Source organism: Thermobia domestica, chromosome 7 (genome assembly GCF_964235325.1).
Source record: "Thermobia domestica chromosome 7, izTheDome1.hap1.1, whole genome shotgun sequence".
NCBI classification, from domain to species: Eukaryota; Metazoa; Arthropoda; class Insecta; order Zygentoma; family Lepismatidae; genus Thermobia; species Thermobia domestica.
In genome coordinates this window covers 75783504-75799183 of record NC_137460.1, presented here as the reverse complement: position 1 = coordinate 75799183, position 15680 = coordinate 75783504, and the positions used below count along the sequence as shown (strand labels likewise).

General features: G+C 34.1%; 2 protein-coding genes across 8 annotated transcripts in view; both read left to right on the top strand.

Annotated features, from left to right (window-relative positions):
* LOC145690200 (uncharacterized) overlaps positions 1-15058 on the top strand; it is a 104648-nt gene extending 89590 nt beyond the window's left edge. For 4 of the 7 annotated variants that reach the window (XM_081764859.1, XM_081764860.1, XM_081764858.1 and 1 more), the window contains exons 4-6: positions 1070-1277; positions 6838-7002; positions 11852-15057. In XM_081764859.1, the coding sequence (XP_081620985.1) occupies positions 1070-1277; positions 6838-7002; positions 11852-11976 (498 nt within the window). In that variant the 3' untranslated portion in view covers positions 11977-15057. Of the gene's footprint in view, positions 1-1069; positions 1278-6837; positions 7003-11851 lie in introns of all 7 variants that reach the window. The other 3 variants (XM_081764857.1, XM_081764855.1, XM_081764856.1) reach the window with 3 other exon arrangements.
* Positions 11858-15680, top strand: part of LOC145690201 (uncharacterized) — a gene marked incomplete in the record, with an annotated part of 46625 nt that continues 42802 nt past the window's right edge. Inside the window, 1 exon segment of the mRNA XM_081764862.1 lies at positions 11858-11955.

Below are 15680 nucleotides of genomic sequence, written 5' to 3'. Positions count from 1 at the left end.
ACAGAACGCAATTGTAAAATTGTAGTTCAGTTTGCGGAAAGTTCATTTATCTTCATGGTGCAATATCGTACTCTGATTGTAAGAATTCAATACTTTTTGTTCATTTGCTAACTTCAACTGTCAAATGGCGCTAGGCCCGACCCGCTGGGACTCGTATACCCTCAGATTTCGGACACTAAGCTATCTCGTGCTCAGAAGGCGCAATACTTTAGATTACGCGATATTCTGTTGTGCAGGCTTTTGGTTCCTAAACTATAGGTCATCAAATATGGGGTGTTGGTTTTGTGAATTTTTTTCAAAACGATGAAAAAAATGCTTAAAAAAATCAATGAAGGAAGACTTTTACTCCTAATTTGAGTAACTTATTATAGTTGGTAAGTAGTTCATATACCGAATTCCACCCCACGGTAAGCGAATCCTCACATTGAGCGTTTCCTGAAGTAGGAAATTTGAACATTGTAAATATTATCCCTTTTTAAGAATTGAATTTTCTTAACTGCAGAAAGACTTATTCAATTACGCTTAGTATAATTTTATATGCCGAGTTTTGTCTTCCTAAAGGATTCCTTAGGTACAGTATTCTTGAAGGAAGAAAGAAAGAAAAAAAAACTTATGATACCTATTTCAAAAAATATATATTTTTTTAAAAATCCCTTTTGTTATAAAAGCAGTATCTACCGGTTTGTGGCCACATTTCACGTTTCGAGTTATAGTAGTATTAGCCTGGGTGTTTGAAGTCAGTCAGCTTTACTCTATTATTATTAGTGTTATTATCATCTATAGGATCACATTGTATCTTTAGCTACAAGTAACTAAACGTACTATTATTAATTAATTTGGTGTATGAATTATCTAATGTTTGTAAGTTTAGGTTCAAAAGGTAGTAACAGATACTAAACATAAATATGCTAATGATAATAACATTACTACACCATTTTTTATGCCTTTGTATTCTCAGTATTAAATATATTTTATTTCCATACTTAACCGTGTTTGTGATTAACACCTTTCAAATATTTAAAATGGTTCTTGTTTCTTTTTTTCTTACTTTTCTTTCTTCGATTTTCAGATTCAAGAATTTAGATCTCAACACCAGGATAGCGTAAGGCAAATGCGCTCGTCGGTGGTTTTGAGCGATACCGCTTCCGTAAATTCAGAATGTAGCCATGGTGAATGGTTTATTGTTTTAGACACCAACATTCTTCTTTGTAATTTGGGATTTGTTGAAGAACTGAGAGACACGGATTTTAAAGGTGCGTCACATATGCAGGCTCAAGGTTAGTCCAGTAGTGTTTGAAAACCATAATTTTGCCTGTGGTACTGTAGGGATGTGAAATTTGGGTACTAAGTAGCAGAGTGAGACACAGGTTCGAATTTTCGAAAGCAAAGAGTTGAAGAAAATAGTATATCCGAGAAAGGATGGTGTAGTTTTAATTTTGTTCAATTTAAGTCTGTGTTTGAGCAAGAATGTCCAAATAATGCTGTCAGTTACTACTTCTGTTGTTACGATGTTTTTAAAAATTAATTGTAAAGCATGCTTTTTGACATTAACGACATGATTCTTCAGAAAGGGTTGTAATGGAGAAAGGTGTAGACGACTTTGATCCACGGGATAAGTCCTAGCTTCCGATATTCCTTCGAGAAGCTTTGCATCTGTTGTGCGTTGCACGTAAGGTAGTGTTGCATCTTTTCAAAAAATGATCTTTAATGTGGAAGTCTATCTGAGAAAACAAGAAATTCTTCCTTCTCCAGGTATCGTATATCACTAGTAGTTAGTTTTGGTGAAGGATGTGCCCCAAAATTTTATTGGGGATCAGACTGCATCATTCGTTGGTTGTACAGGGTGTCTACTGGTCATGAAAGTCATGAAAAAGTCATATATTTTGCTTAGTGGTCATGAAAGCCATGAAAAAGTCCTTTATTTACCCAACTGGTCATGAAAATCTGAAATCTCAGAGTATATTTTTATACTTCATACTTTTATACCTCATACTGCATGTACTGAAACAGTTGTATCAGGTCAGTAATTGTGAGAATTTCTCCCACCAGTTAGTGCTGGCTAACTGGTACTTTACTGTCTTCCTAGCTGCTCCCCATTTCATCTTCTAGTCTCTGTAATATAGTAACAACTTTTTACTGTCCAACTGTCTGATCTGCTATTTCTTTACTTCTAAGAAATGTAAATTTTGTATTTTTGGGCCTTTAGACTTATGCAAATAATATTATTCGTTTGAGTTTGCAGATTTTAAATTTGATGATCTATTTTTTTTAAAACGAATTTTTTTTTTATAATTTGTTTTGTCTTTGGGCAGTTCTCTGAGTGCTTAATTTTAGACAAATTTCTGCTAGATTGATAATTATACTCACAATTAAAACTTCAAATACAGTATAGAGTGATTCACTGGTAAGAGCACGCCCGTATTTAGGTAAGTGCTATTCTGTGCTCGAGCACAAGGCGACAGAATTTTAGATTCTTTCTTTAAGATTCACAATAAGTGATATTTAAGACTAGCAACCCGCATAGTTCCGTGCAAGCACGAGAAAATATGTTAATGTTTTTAATTCGCTCTAATTACAGTAGTTACTAATTAGCTATCTTATCTGAAAAAGTCATCCTCTCCTACCCCCACCCCAAGGGGTGACGATGAACTTGAACATCATGAAAACTGATATCGTTAAACTCAGAGACCTCGAAAACTATGAATTTAACACTAATATCGATCGTTTTTGATTACTTTTAAAATCTCGCCCCCCTCCCAACCTCACTCCTAGAGAGTGGAGTATGACCTTGAAGTTGAATTGGATTAAAATGTCACTATTTATCTCAGCGACCCCTAAAATTATGAATACTTTGGAAAGAGCTTAAAAGTATATGACTAGCTTAAAAGTATATTAAACTATCCAGACTCTATGTAAACTAATATATTTTTTTTACATATAAACTCACTATGATCTTTAATTATGTGATAAGTTCAAAATAAACAATGTCAAAAACACTACCTGTTTTTTTCTTTTTCTTTTTTTAATTCCATATTTTACTATTACAATGATAAGAGTAAATATTTAAGAAATTCAAATGGCATAACGATTGATTAAGAATTAATAGTGTGCATTTTCTCGAGACAGTAAATTAAACCCTACTTGAATAAATTACATCCCAGTATTGAAAGAAAATGCCCCCTGTGGATGAGTGGTTAAGCTCGTTGCCTTGTAATCAAGGGGTCTCGCGTTCGATTTCCGTTGGGGACAGAAGTGGTTCGGATCCCACGATAAGCTGTAGGTCCCGTCCTTAGTACATCATCATCATCCCCTTTAAGGCAATGGCAAACTATCATGGGTACTCGACATTATGTACATTAGACAAATAAGAACATAATGTGATCTTCATCTTAACCGATGCACCACTGATGGTAGGGGTTTATTATTACTAATGGTAAATTTTTATCGCCATGGTCATGAAAATTTGAACAAAAAGGTCATGAAAAAGTCATGAATTTACTTTCTGGTATTCCAGTAGACACCTTGTTGTAGACTCGGATTGGAATTGTTACATTCTCTTTTTCCTCTCCTTGTATTGCTACTCTGTAGACAACATATTTGTTTTAGTAGTTTAATTGCAGATTCATTGCAGTGCAAGCGGGCTGTTTATAACATGATAAACAAAATTTATAATGGTTATACTGTGTAACATTTCTCACAGTAACCTCACGTAATCTTACTATTCATTCCCGATAGCCCTGTATTGGTTGCAGAAAGAGAGAAACAAAGAAGTTACTAGAGAAAATTAGTCATTGAAGCACTACAAGAATAGGAACATGCTATTGAATAATTAGCTCGAGATATCTACAAGTGGACAGGACATATCTCATGTTCAGTATGCATTATGTGTACAAGATGCAGATTGACTTAATCGCTTTCGTGCACACACACACAGTGTTTAGGTATCGATTATTTACTAAGAGCATTCCAAATATTGCTCTTACGTTTGTAAGACTGAAAACAAGAATGAAACATCGGTGAGATGACTTACACATGAAAAGGTTTCATTAGTCTTGCTATTCCAGTATGTTACGATCATGTGTGAGTCTTTTCATTTTCTTTCTTCAAAAAATTGTTCGTAGGTTTGGTGGCAGTATCAGTGCTTAAAGCAGGTATCCTCAGATTTCTGCTCATCCTAAAAGCTAGAAAGTGGTTTTGTTTACGCAGCCAGCTAGAGGTAGCATGAACAAGCTACTGAAGTAACGTCAGTGTTCACATTTCAATAGTTGTAGCTCCATATCGAGTAGTTCAAATCAAGCGGACTGCCTAAATAGGCGAGAGCAGTTAATTCGAGATGGGCGCATAGCACAAAAGTATTATTATTATAAATCTTAACTATGGCGTTTAAGTCTCTCGTGATAGTCAAAGGATAAGCAGTAACATCGTAATATTTCACTACACAATTTTCAAATTTACTTTCAATATATAGAATTGTGTTTCTCAAAGATCGTGGATCACTAGTAATCCACAGCGCGATTTCAGCACTTTCAGTTGAACGATGTGGAACACGATAATGTTCCAGTCACATCCAGTAGTATAAAATGTATGCACTATTCATTTAATTTCGTTGTGCTTGAAATAGTGTGTGAGTGATTATTTGTATTCTAAGTTAGGAGTGAATATTTATCTATATAAGTAAATAATAAAATATTAATATATAGCACTTGATTACTTTGAGTTTGTGATCAATTTGTAAGAAATTATTTTTGAACTTACAAAACATACGTAAAATACTTATTTAAAAGATAGAAGTATCTTGTGAGGTGCTCCAGGTTGCAGTATTGGGTATTATTCAGTTTTATTTTTTCAAGTAGCTTCATGTTATGTGAAGAGTTGCGGTACCGTAGTCGGTCCGAGTTCAATCCCCAGTGGGGACAAAATATATTCTCATCCTGCCTTCTTTCCAATACGCTCTAAAGTTCACTCATTCTTTCTGAGATGGGTACTTAGGACAATCTGGATAAGTAAAGGTGGCTGGAGCGTGGCACTAAGAAAGTGTGTGACCCTTTACTTTAACATGGATTGAGGGCCCACTAGGCCTGTCCCGCATGAAAGCTGTCCTGTATAGGGTTTGTACAATCTGGTAGAGTTTACAGATTCTTGAAAAAGCGGAGTAACTGCATTCCTGATGAAAAGGCCAAATAATTGTAATAGGTGTTCCATCTGGAACATTTCCTGGAAAGGATAATACAAACTCCGGGAGTGACATGGATGGATATAAATAATACACGTAGGTTGGTTGTTTATTTTGGAATTTATCGTCCATCTTTGAACTTACACTATATTAGCGGTGGTTCTATAGTACACTATATGAGCGGTGGATCTATAGTTTAATATGGAATTCGAACCATATGGGCTTCCTGTGTGAATCGAACCCGAGTCTCCTGGTTCAGAAGCGCGTACGCTAACCATACAGTTACGAGGGAGCCCTGTGTGTTACGTGTTAGCAAGGTTATATTCAGGTGTATACCAGAGCGCCTTTGTCCTACTCGAGCTCACGCTCTACCCTCTGAGGAGTTATAAAGTTAATTCTTTTATATAGTCTCATATTTCTGTAATGACAGCACTTCCTGATACTTTTAAACATCTGTAGACTTGAAAATACAGAAATATGAGCTTTCTTCAGAAATAACCAGAATTGAACGCTTTGTTGTATATATTTTACTTCTTATCGCAGCGTTGTTAACAGTTTTTGTGAGTGAGTGGTGTGAACAAACATATGTACAACTTTCCGTTGACAAGAATTGACTTACTTCATTTATTTATTTATTTATTTATTATTTACCCCTTTAAACCTGGCTTTTTACCCATCCATGTTTCTTGCACATTTTTAAAATTTTCTTTTCGAAACTGCTAAGCTGAAAGTGGAAATATAATTCAGGAAGTACTTCTTAGATGAAAATTTGGTCTGTGGTGAGTACTAACTTTTTATTTATAGTTGTATTCTTTTTGTATGTTGTGCTAACACGCTTTGTGATTTAGCGTTTTCTCGTTCAGTAGTTCGCAACTCCCTTGCACATGATCAAACTACCTTGCAGGTGTTCAGTGATTTCACTCGCGAGAGTACTCAAGCAATGCTGAACAGTTCAAACAGAGGAAATTGCTCAATGGTGGTTTAAAGTATCTAGTAAACTAATATATTACCTAAAAAGAGGAGCTATGTGGATAGCGTAGGCGCGGATAATAGGTTCAATTCCTTTCGGGAGCTCATGTGCTGAAGCTATAGGGCTACGTCTTATAGAACCTCACTGCTGAAAGGGACGCTAAACTCAAATCAAACAAACTAAAAAGAGGAGAAAAATGTGGTTGTCAGAGATAGAGAACCCAGAAGAAAGACAAAGTAGAAATTATACGAAAATTATTAGAGCTTATACTGAAGAATGTTTATGGGTACTAATCATTTTATTTCTGTATAATAAGGATGACCAAAACTGAATTTCTCGACCTACCTCATCTTATATTTCCAGGTTCTCTTAATTGCCAATAACTTCGGCGGAATAAATATGCAAGTAATACTCATTGCATTCTGAAGGTATTGGATTAAGAAGAGAAAATAAGTGGATACGATGAAACGCGCTTACCTCTGCTGTGCAAGATCGATACCAAAGCGCTTGGACTTCGTAATGAATAAACATCATATTGATGGCTTTCTTCAGTGCATTTATTTTTTTTCTTTGCTCTTTTTATTTATTCCACCAGTTGTTAAATTATGTACTTGCATGAATTGATTTAAAGATTATTTTAGGAAGAGGCAAATAAAATATTCAGGTGGTGTTAATAAAAGTATTTGTGTTTCAGGTTTCGGCTATCCGATTTTAGTCATACCATGGTTAGTATTACAAGAACTGGATGGACTGAAAGATCAGCGAGGTTCTTCTAAGAAACCTGAATTGGAAGCGAGAGCACGCCGAGCAGTCAATTTTCTCAATTGCAACTTCGCTGCATGTCATCCGCGCATTAAAGGTAAGATTATTGTTTGCGGTTTTCTTAATTCATTTAAGTTAATAGTAACAATTTGGTAACAATTTGGTGTGTGTTTTTAGTATATAAACAGTCCATTAATTGTAAGTTTTAAAAGCCTGAAGCAATGGTATCGAGTTAATGAAAAGATTAAAAATACGAAACTGAAACTCACCTTTATAGGCTTCTGATAATAATCATATTTTTAGAAATAATGAACGTTACTTTCTTTTTAAACCTTCTAATCTTAAACTGCAATCTTGCAAAAAAAAGTAAATAAATAAATAAATAAAAATAAAAAATAAATAAAAAATAAATAAAAATAAAGAAATAAAGTACATATTTAACATGATAGTAAGGAGTATGTTGAAAAGTAGTTACCAACAAGTAATAGTAAAAAAGACGAGACAAGTTAAAAAAGGTAAAGAAAATTCAGTAATTGCTACACTATGATTCATGATGTATACAAACTGAATAAGGAATTTACATGGCCAGTTCATCACGGACAAACAAAGCTTTCGTGGCTTACCTTGTTTCAAATTGCGATCTGCGATGCATTTTCTAGATGCAAGAGAGCAGCATTAAAATAATAATAATAATAATAATATTTTGGTCAGCTTCATTATACCGTAAGAATTCTTTCACAATCTCCACATTAATTCAAATGGATGAGGCTGTAGATAGGTGGGTGAGTGTTTTGTCTCACTTGCTTGTTATATTATTGCACGTTCATTTTCTTTTCTTTTTTTTTCTTTTTTTTCGTCCACATGTTCAAATTTTACCAGTTTTTTCTTTATTTTGTCCATTTTTCCTCTGCCTATTTAACTTAATAGTTTGGTATTTAGAAACTTGTACTTGAATTTCTTTCTTTCTTTCATTGTTCTAAACGCTTATAGGTATGAAATTGCTGATACAGCAACTTAGGCCTAATTTGTTTCATTCTGCGTAGATCTAAAATTTTCTCAATCTGTTTCTTGAAGTCTCCAACTAATCAGGGGTAAAAGTGAGAGAAATGCGAGTGGATGTCGTTCCCCCACTTCCAAAAATATTTATGGCGTCCCTCCACTTCCTAAAAATTACAGTGAGCAAAGATAGGTACGGGCTAAGGCGTGGCATCGTGCGTCCCCCTACCTTTTTAGATCCACTTTTACCCCTGCAACCAATAATGATGTGTACTGTCTATTCCCCATTCTGTGAATGTCCTCATGTACTTCCCTTATATTATCCGTAATTATGTAGTTTATCACTCTTTCTCTGTCCATATAACTGTGTCGTGTTATGTGGCTCTCTGTTTGCCTAAAATCATTAGTTCCCGATTCTCATTCCGCTCTTCTAACAGAAACCTAATTCTACAATAATATTTTTCGTTTAACGGAAAAGAGTTTGTCCAGAGATTATATATACCAATCAATATATATTGAACTTAAGAGAATTACATACGTGAGTGTAAAAAAGTTCATCCATAGTTTGGGAGAAAATGGAGAAAAATCAATTTATCTGTAAACTTAAAAATTGATGCTGTACGAGAACCGTGCCACTTACTGAGGTGAAACTAATACTGGAGCATACAATCATCAAGCTTTTCAATATGGCATTAACGAAACGGCAGATCACAGCACGGTTAATGAAGTACAGCCTAAAATTTCGATTTACTTTTAATCTCTGTTTAACTATAATATTGTTTAATGAACAAAATGAAATGGTTGAGGATAAACTCTCATGAGTAGTTTTCGAGAAAATCGAGCGAAACTAATTTTTATGCCGCTAAAACGTATATGTTTGTTACCAGTAATTATCGACAATTTTTGTTCTGCTGAAACACATTGTGTCTTTTTTAAGAATGACGCACATACTTCTAATAGTCACACAGATACCCTCAACAGTTACACAAATATTAATTGTAATAAGCTATTGCTTCGTTTCGTCCTTCGAAACTCTGGTATTCCGTACTCTTCGATGTCATCGGTTTTCCTTTTCAATTTTAACATTCATGTTTTCACATGAAATAAGTGTATTCTGCTGCCCTTGTATAGTATGTAGTAGGGTGGTTCGAAAAAAAAAATCCTATTTCCGGAACGCGATAGTGCGCAAAAGTTGCCATTGTTATAGACAGGAAAAAACCTAAAAAAAAAAAAAAAAAAAAAAAAAAAAATACATTATCTTCCGGTCCCGCATCGCCGCTGAAATTTGAAAAATCCGGTAAAAATAAATTTTCAATATTTCAATATATATTCAATTTTCTATGTGGCCAAAAAGTTTCTTCAAAAATGTTTTTAAAAAAGTTGAAATAAATAAACTATATTTATATAATATCTTCTAATTGCGCATCGCTATCAAAAACTTTAAAAATTTGAGAGTTTAACATGTTTTTATTTTCTTTTCTTAAAACAAGTAAGAGAAGGACGCTACTCACCACGAGGGGGTGGCTACATATTGAGTTCCACTACCCAACCAGCCACCCAATGATTAGGGTGTATTATTTACTAATTTCACATAATTTGTTCCCTACAAATTTCCATTTTCCCCTTTATTTTTGTCCATTACCAATGACTTTAAACTCTTGATTTATGCGGGGACAGAGGTGGCACAATGGAAGAGCTTTAACCTCTTGTGCATGGGGTTCTTGGTTTGATCCCAGCTCGCGCCACGTGAGTTCTGTGGTGGACAAGCACCGTGTGTGGGGAATTTATCGGGATTCTCCCGTTTCCTCCCACTTTCTTCATTCCACAGTTTCATTCATCTCATCATCACCTTACGTTTTAGCCCAGCCAGCATAACCGTGGGACGTAGAACTTAAAAGATTTCATTTTTTCTGATTTATGCGAAAATATAGGCATGGATGATCTTGACAATAAAGTAGCTCTGATGAAGCCATCTCTAGCACTGTGTCGACACACTATACGGAAGCTTCCGTCATTAGCTTAATGCATCTTCCGACAGCATGAGTATGACATGGGAACGTCTTGAAATTCATAACTAGCTTAGTGTCTGATTATAAACTACCTTATTTCGTCAATAATCAATGGTCTTAATAAAGGAGGAGAAGTGATATTACAAGTATCCCATTGTATTATTTCGGTGTAATCTTTAACTACGAAGTTCATGTATCGTGGTAAAAATGTCTAATAGGATCACTTTCAAAAACTGCTTTCCTTGCCTTCAAAAGTCGTCTGTACCTAAACTCTTGAATGTGGTTTCTGTCATCAAACATTGTCTAAAACAAATATTCGGGATGAGCAAAGTAATCATTCCGTTCTATAACGGGCTCTACAACTTATTTCAGCTGTTCTGGCAAAATAAAGCGTTTTCTGAATGGTTTCGTAAACATGTTGTGGACTTTCGGTCAAATTGTTGCTCAACTAAATGCCAAATCACATAGACATATATAACTTTAAGATAAAGGTTACAATTTGCCTCATTATCTGAAGGACTTTCCACACTAATGTATAGCTGCAGAACTCTATTAGCTGTAGTGAGCCATCTTGAATGTGACAAAGGGCCAGAATCACGAACTGAAAAGTGTTCATCGGTGCGAGCGGTTCCAGGTTCGATTCCCGGTGAGGCCACTCGGTCGAAAAAGTGTAAAACGCTTTTTCAGGCCAGCCAACCTGAATGAGGTTTTCTTGAGTTTTCCTCATTCACACTAGGCAAATACCGGGATGATACTTAACTTATAGGTCCCAGGCCTATTCCTTCCTTTCCCAATCCTTTCTTCCTTCCCTTTCCCGAGGGACGTCATCCCTTAAAATATGACGGGCTAAATGGCCTTAGACGCCGAAAGCCCAGAAATCTAAATCCTAATCCTAACCTGAAAAGTCTTTAGAGCAGTGCCCGTCTTTGCTGAGTAGCTGCCTGTGTACTTCAGGAATCACACAATTGATAGGTTCAAATTCAAATTCAATAACTGGTAGAGTGTGTGGACACAGTGCTAGATACGGCTTCATCAGAGCTACACTATTGTCAAGATTATCCATGCCTACATTTTCACATAAATCAGAAAAAATTAAAAATGAACTCTTTTTAAGTTTTACGTCCCACGATTATGCCGGCTAGGCTAAAGTAGGCAGTGATAAGAAATGAACGAAATGGTGGAATGAAGAAAGTGAGAGGAAACGGGAGAAACCCGAGAAAACTCACGGATACAGTGTTTATCCACCACAAAGCTTACTTGGTGCGAGCTGGGATCGCACCAAGGACCCCATGCACCAGAAGTGAACGTTTTATCACTGAGTCCCCGTTACCCCGCTAGTAATGAACTAAAATAAAGGGGAAAATGGAAATTTGTAGGGAACGAATTATATAAAATTATAAACTTGTTAATACAATAATAAATAATGTACCCTAATCATTGGATGGCTTGTTGGATAGTGGAATTTCAAGTGCAACCACCCTCGTGGTGAGTAACGTTCTTATCTTACTTGTTTTAAGAAAATTAAAAGAAAAAAATGTTCTTGAATTTTTCTAATTTTGCAAGTTTTTGACAGCGATGCGCGACCAGAAGATATCATATAAATATAGTTTATTTATTTTAACGTTGTTTTTACATATTTGAAGAAACTTTTAGGTCATACAGGGTCCTCGTCCTATTTTCTTTAGTCGTTTTAAAAAAAAAAATATTAAAAATTTATTGCTTTTACCGGATTTTCCAAATTCGAACGGCGATGCTGGACCGGAACATACGTAAATATTTCTTTTTCTTTTTGGGTTGTTTTTCTTGTCTATACCAATGACAACTTTTGCGCACTATCACGTTCCGGAAATAGGAAAATGATTTTTTTTCGAACCACCCTAGTGTTTAGTCCTATTACCAAATAAGTTCTAATATAACTTGACACTTTTCTGTTCATTTCAGGACAAACAGCCCTAGATGCTGAAGCGAAAGAATTTGAAATTCAAGTAGCAGATGACAGAATTATTCAGTGTTGCACTCAGCTGGCAAAGAAAGGATCTAAAGTTGTAAGTATAAGATATAAATAAGTTTCGTGTAGTCATGTAAGTATAGCCCTGCTCAAAATAGGGTCAATCCACGCCAAATCATCATAGAATAAAGGACTTTTTTTTTACCTCACCATCTCAGATTGTGATGAAAGTTGGTGAAAAGCAAGAGCTTGTAGAGTAAACAACATTTGCCAAGTTATAAGCTCCAGTGACAAGTAGTTATCATAGCAGTGTTGCCAACCTGACAAAAAGTTACATTTTTCGCAAACATACTAAATGAAAAAAAAAATAATCATAACTTCGCTCTTAATTGAGATAGAAACGTCGTACTGGGCTTGTTGTAAAGCTGAAGGAATGAATGCCCTTTCAACATAAAATAGGTGTAAACCATTTCAGTTATTTTTTGGGATCAAGGTCACACATTGTGATCTTTGACCTCTGAAAAAAATGCATTTTTGATTTTTGTCAAGAAAACACATGTTGTGTAGTGTCATGGTGCCTAGCTGTTGTGTAAATTTCATGTTGGGATGGCTGTGGGAACAGGAGTTACAAAGTAATGAACCTAGCAGACTTCAATAAAAAATACCATTCTGCGTGCGTTCTATGGAGAAATTCAGCTTCTTCTCAATATACCAGTTCTAAGAAATTTTTAATTAGATATTTTCATTAAATAGCATTAATCTTGGAGAGTTAATATTTTAAAGACTAAAATTTTGAATAGATTTTGTTGTATTGTAGACTGGCCCTCAAATGTAAATGTCGCGTTTGGTAGTCTGCATTTGAAAACAATGTACAGTAGCTCTCGATTATTTATTATTATTATTATTTTGTCATGATTGTAACTAATGATCAATAAATAATTTTAATTTCCAATGTTTTTAGTAATTTCGTAACTTCTAATGATAATAATACTTTAATAATTACTATAATATCCTGGAATATTGTAATACCTATTTATTCATTAATCAGTAAGTAACAAAAGAATTATATTTTTTTGTTCCGTGGCATTCACAAGCATACATATGTCTGCAGTCAAAGTAATAGTAAATCTACATCAATCACCATTGTAAATAGATTCAGAACAAAGGGAAGTATGTAAAACGTATATTGGATTTGCTAATACTGTCTTATAAAGAACCTGAACAGTATACAAGGTTTGAAATATCTCGTATAATATTAAAACCGCTATTCTGCTGTACTGAATCTCTACGGGTAATTCCATGTCAGTTCAACCAAGGCCTCTAACCAACTATCTCAGATTTGGATGAAATTTGGTAGAGTTATAAAACTTTTTATGCTGATTGAAAGTGGGTAAATTTTATTGCAATAGCATCAGCGGTTCAGAAGTTATTGCATTTCAAAAATGAGAAAATCCACTTGTAACAGTCGCGACATGATGTTCCCCCGTTTTGTAAGAACACTTTAAAAAAAAAAAATCATATTTCGGTTCCTATTATTATGCCCCAGCATTGGGTCTAACAGTGTCTCTTGAATTTGTAAACTGTAATTATGTGTAGTTACTTTTTTATGATATTTAACAGGTTATTATTTTTAATTATTCGTTATGTTTAATGTTTATTTATTTCCTAAAGTTCTAACTTGATTATGTTAACTGGTTAGGTTATTATTGATCTGTGTCTAATTGTTTTATTAATTATTTAAACTTCGAATTTAAAAAGAAAAGTAATTACGCTATTAGAAGAAGAAGAACAAATTCGAATAAAAAAGAAGAAAGTATTTAATTTATATATTGAAAACAAAGATTGAAATACTTGAAGTTAACTTTTTAAAAAGAAAACATTTAACATAATCTCTAAACATGTGAAAAGATATAAAAAGAATTAAGTAAATTTGTGGAGTTACCACGTAATTATTAATATTAACATAACTATTTTACGGATTAAGATTGAATTTTGACGTTGGAATGAAACTATGTAATATGTCAAGCTAGAAAGTTCATTCTAGGGGCTTAGGCCCTTCTATCTGTCGTCAGCCACCGAATAATAGCCTAAAATGTATATATAATCTGATACGTAATGTCAAAATTCTTGTGCTAGTAAATTTTGAATATAAACAAAATTCTATATTTCAGTACCTTAGCAGTAGCAACATATATTCAATGACTATCTTGTGTAATCGCTAAGTATATCGCAACATAATTTTCGCAATATCATTCTTCTTTCAGTATTATATTTTGGGATATCAGCATATTCAACTTTGTAAAGAAGGTACCAAACGTCTAATATTGAATACCAAAATAATAATATGAAATACACAAGGTTATGTTAATGAATATGAATATTATGAATTTGAATGAAAATGGTTATGTACGCTATACAATGAAATGTTAATTTAATGAAGTAATTATTTATATGAATTGAATTTTGAATCTTGTGGGAAGTTAAGTAATAATAATAATGAACTGTTAGGCACCTAGTCGATATGCTGTTTTATTCATAATAGAATATCGTTAGCAATCTGTATAATTTTGTTAACCAGCTGAATGTAGAGAGAGGATTAGTCGTTGTACTGCTAAACATTGTATGTAATTAAGAGTGTTCATACTTATAGCACACTGTTAAGGAAATGAAAGAAGTATTGTTACTTTAATAATAAATATAGTAAATTTTTGATATACCGTATGTAAAGCACAAATTCGGATGATTTGGAAAATAATTGTATAAATATGTTTCTATTTGGTTTAAACTCTTGTAATTATACTTGTGTACAAAACAGAATAGTAATAATCATGCAGTCAATATTATAGTTTCTATGGAAATTAATAAGTCACGATGTTTAATGTCCCGTGCGATGTGACCGTAATCAAGCTGTGCTTGCTCGTATTACCTCTGCACTTATCTGATTCTTCTGATCGTGTAATATATAGTCAGATTCGAACTTGTCCACGTTTATATCAACGTGGTGGCGACCCAGGCTATTTTCAGAATTGAAAGTTGAAGTCTAGTCAAAGTGAAGAGCAGTGGCATTACACTATTAATGCCAGAAACATGATTTTTTAAAATTCAGATTGGTTGAAGTTGCTTACCATGGAAAATATGAAAACTTTCCGTAGAGCTGATAGAAAATTTATAATGTCATTTGAAAGGTAACATTTTGAGAAATAAACTAGAACGCCGTCTTGTAAACTTCAGACCTTTATTTCTGAAAATCCCCATCAAGGATTACAATGAATTTGTTTTTGTTTGAAAGCTTATTTCATATAGTTTCACGTATACAAAAATTGTGATGGGCCATCCAAGCACTGAGATATCCCAGTCAGTGTTGCCAACTGTCTGCGAAATAAACTTTTTTCAATAACTTCCATACGATTTACCAAGTCCTCTCCAAAATTGGTATAAGTACTCTTCGGTATCCTAGAAACATGTCTGTAAGCATTACCACTCCTCCTAAGCAACCCAGTTATCAGGGTTGTCTGTCACAGCGTTAGACGTAGCTTATTACATGTATTTTCACTATGCAAAAATTGTGACATGTCATCCAAGCGTGGAGGAGAAATAGGGCGTTTCGAAAATTTATAATTATGGTAAAAAATACAATAATCTGAACAATAAATGAGCATTAGCATTTTTAAATGTTAATCATAATAATTACCAAAGAAGCAAATATAATAAGCCTGACAGTATTATAGGCCTACATCTTATGACACATAAAATAAATCTTCGGTTTTGCTGTAATTAGATATTAAGTGCTTTTTGTAAACGTTTCTTACATTGAAACAGGGG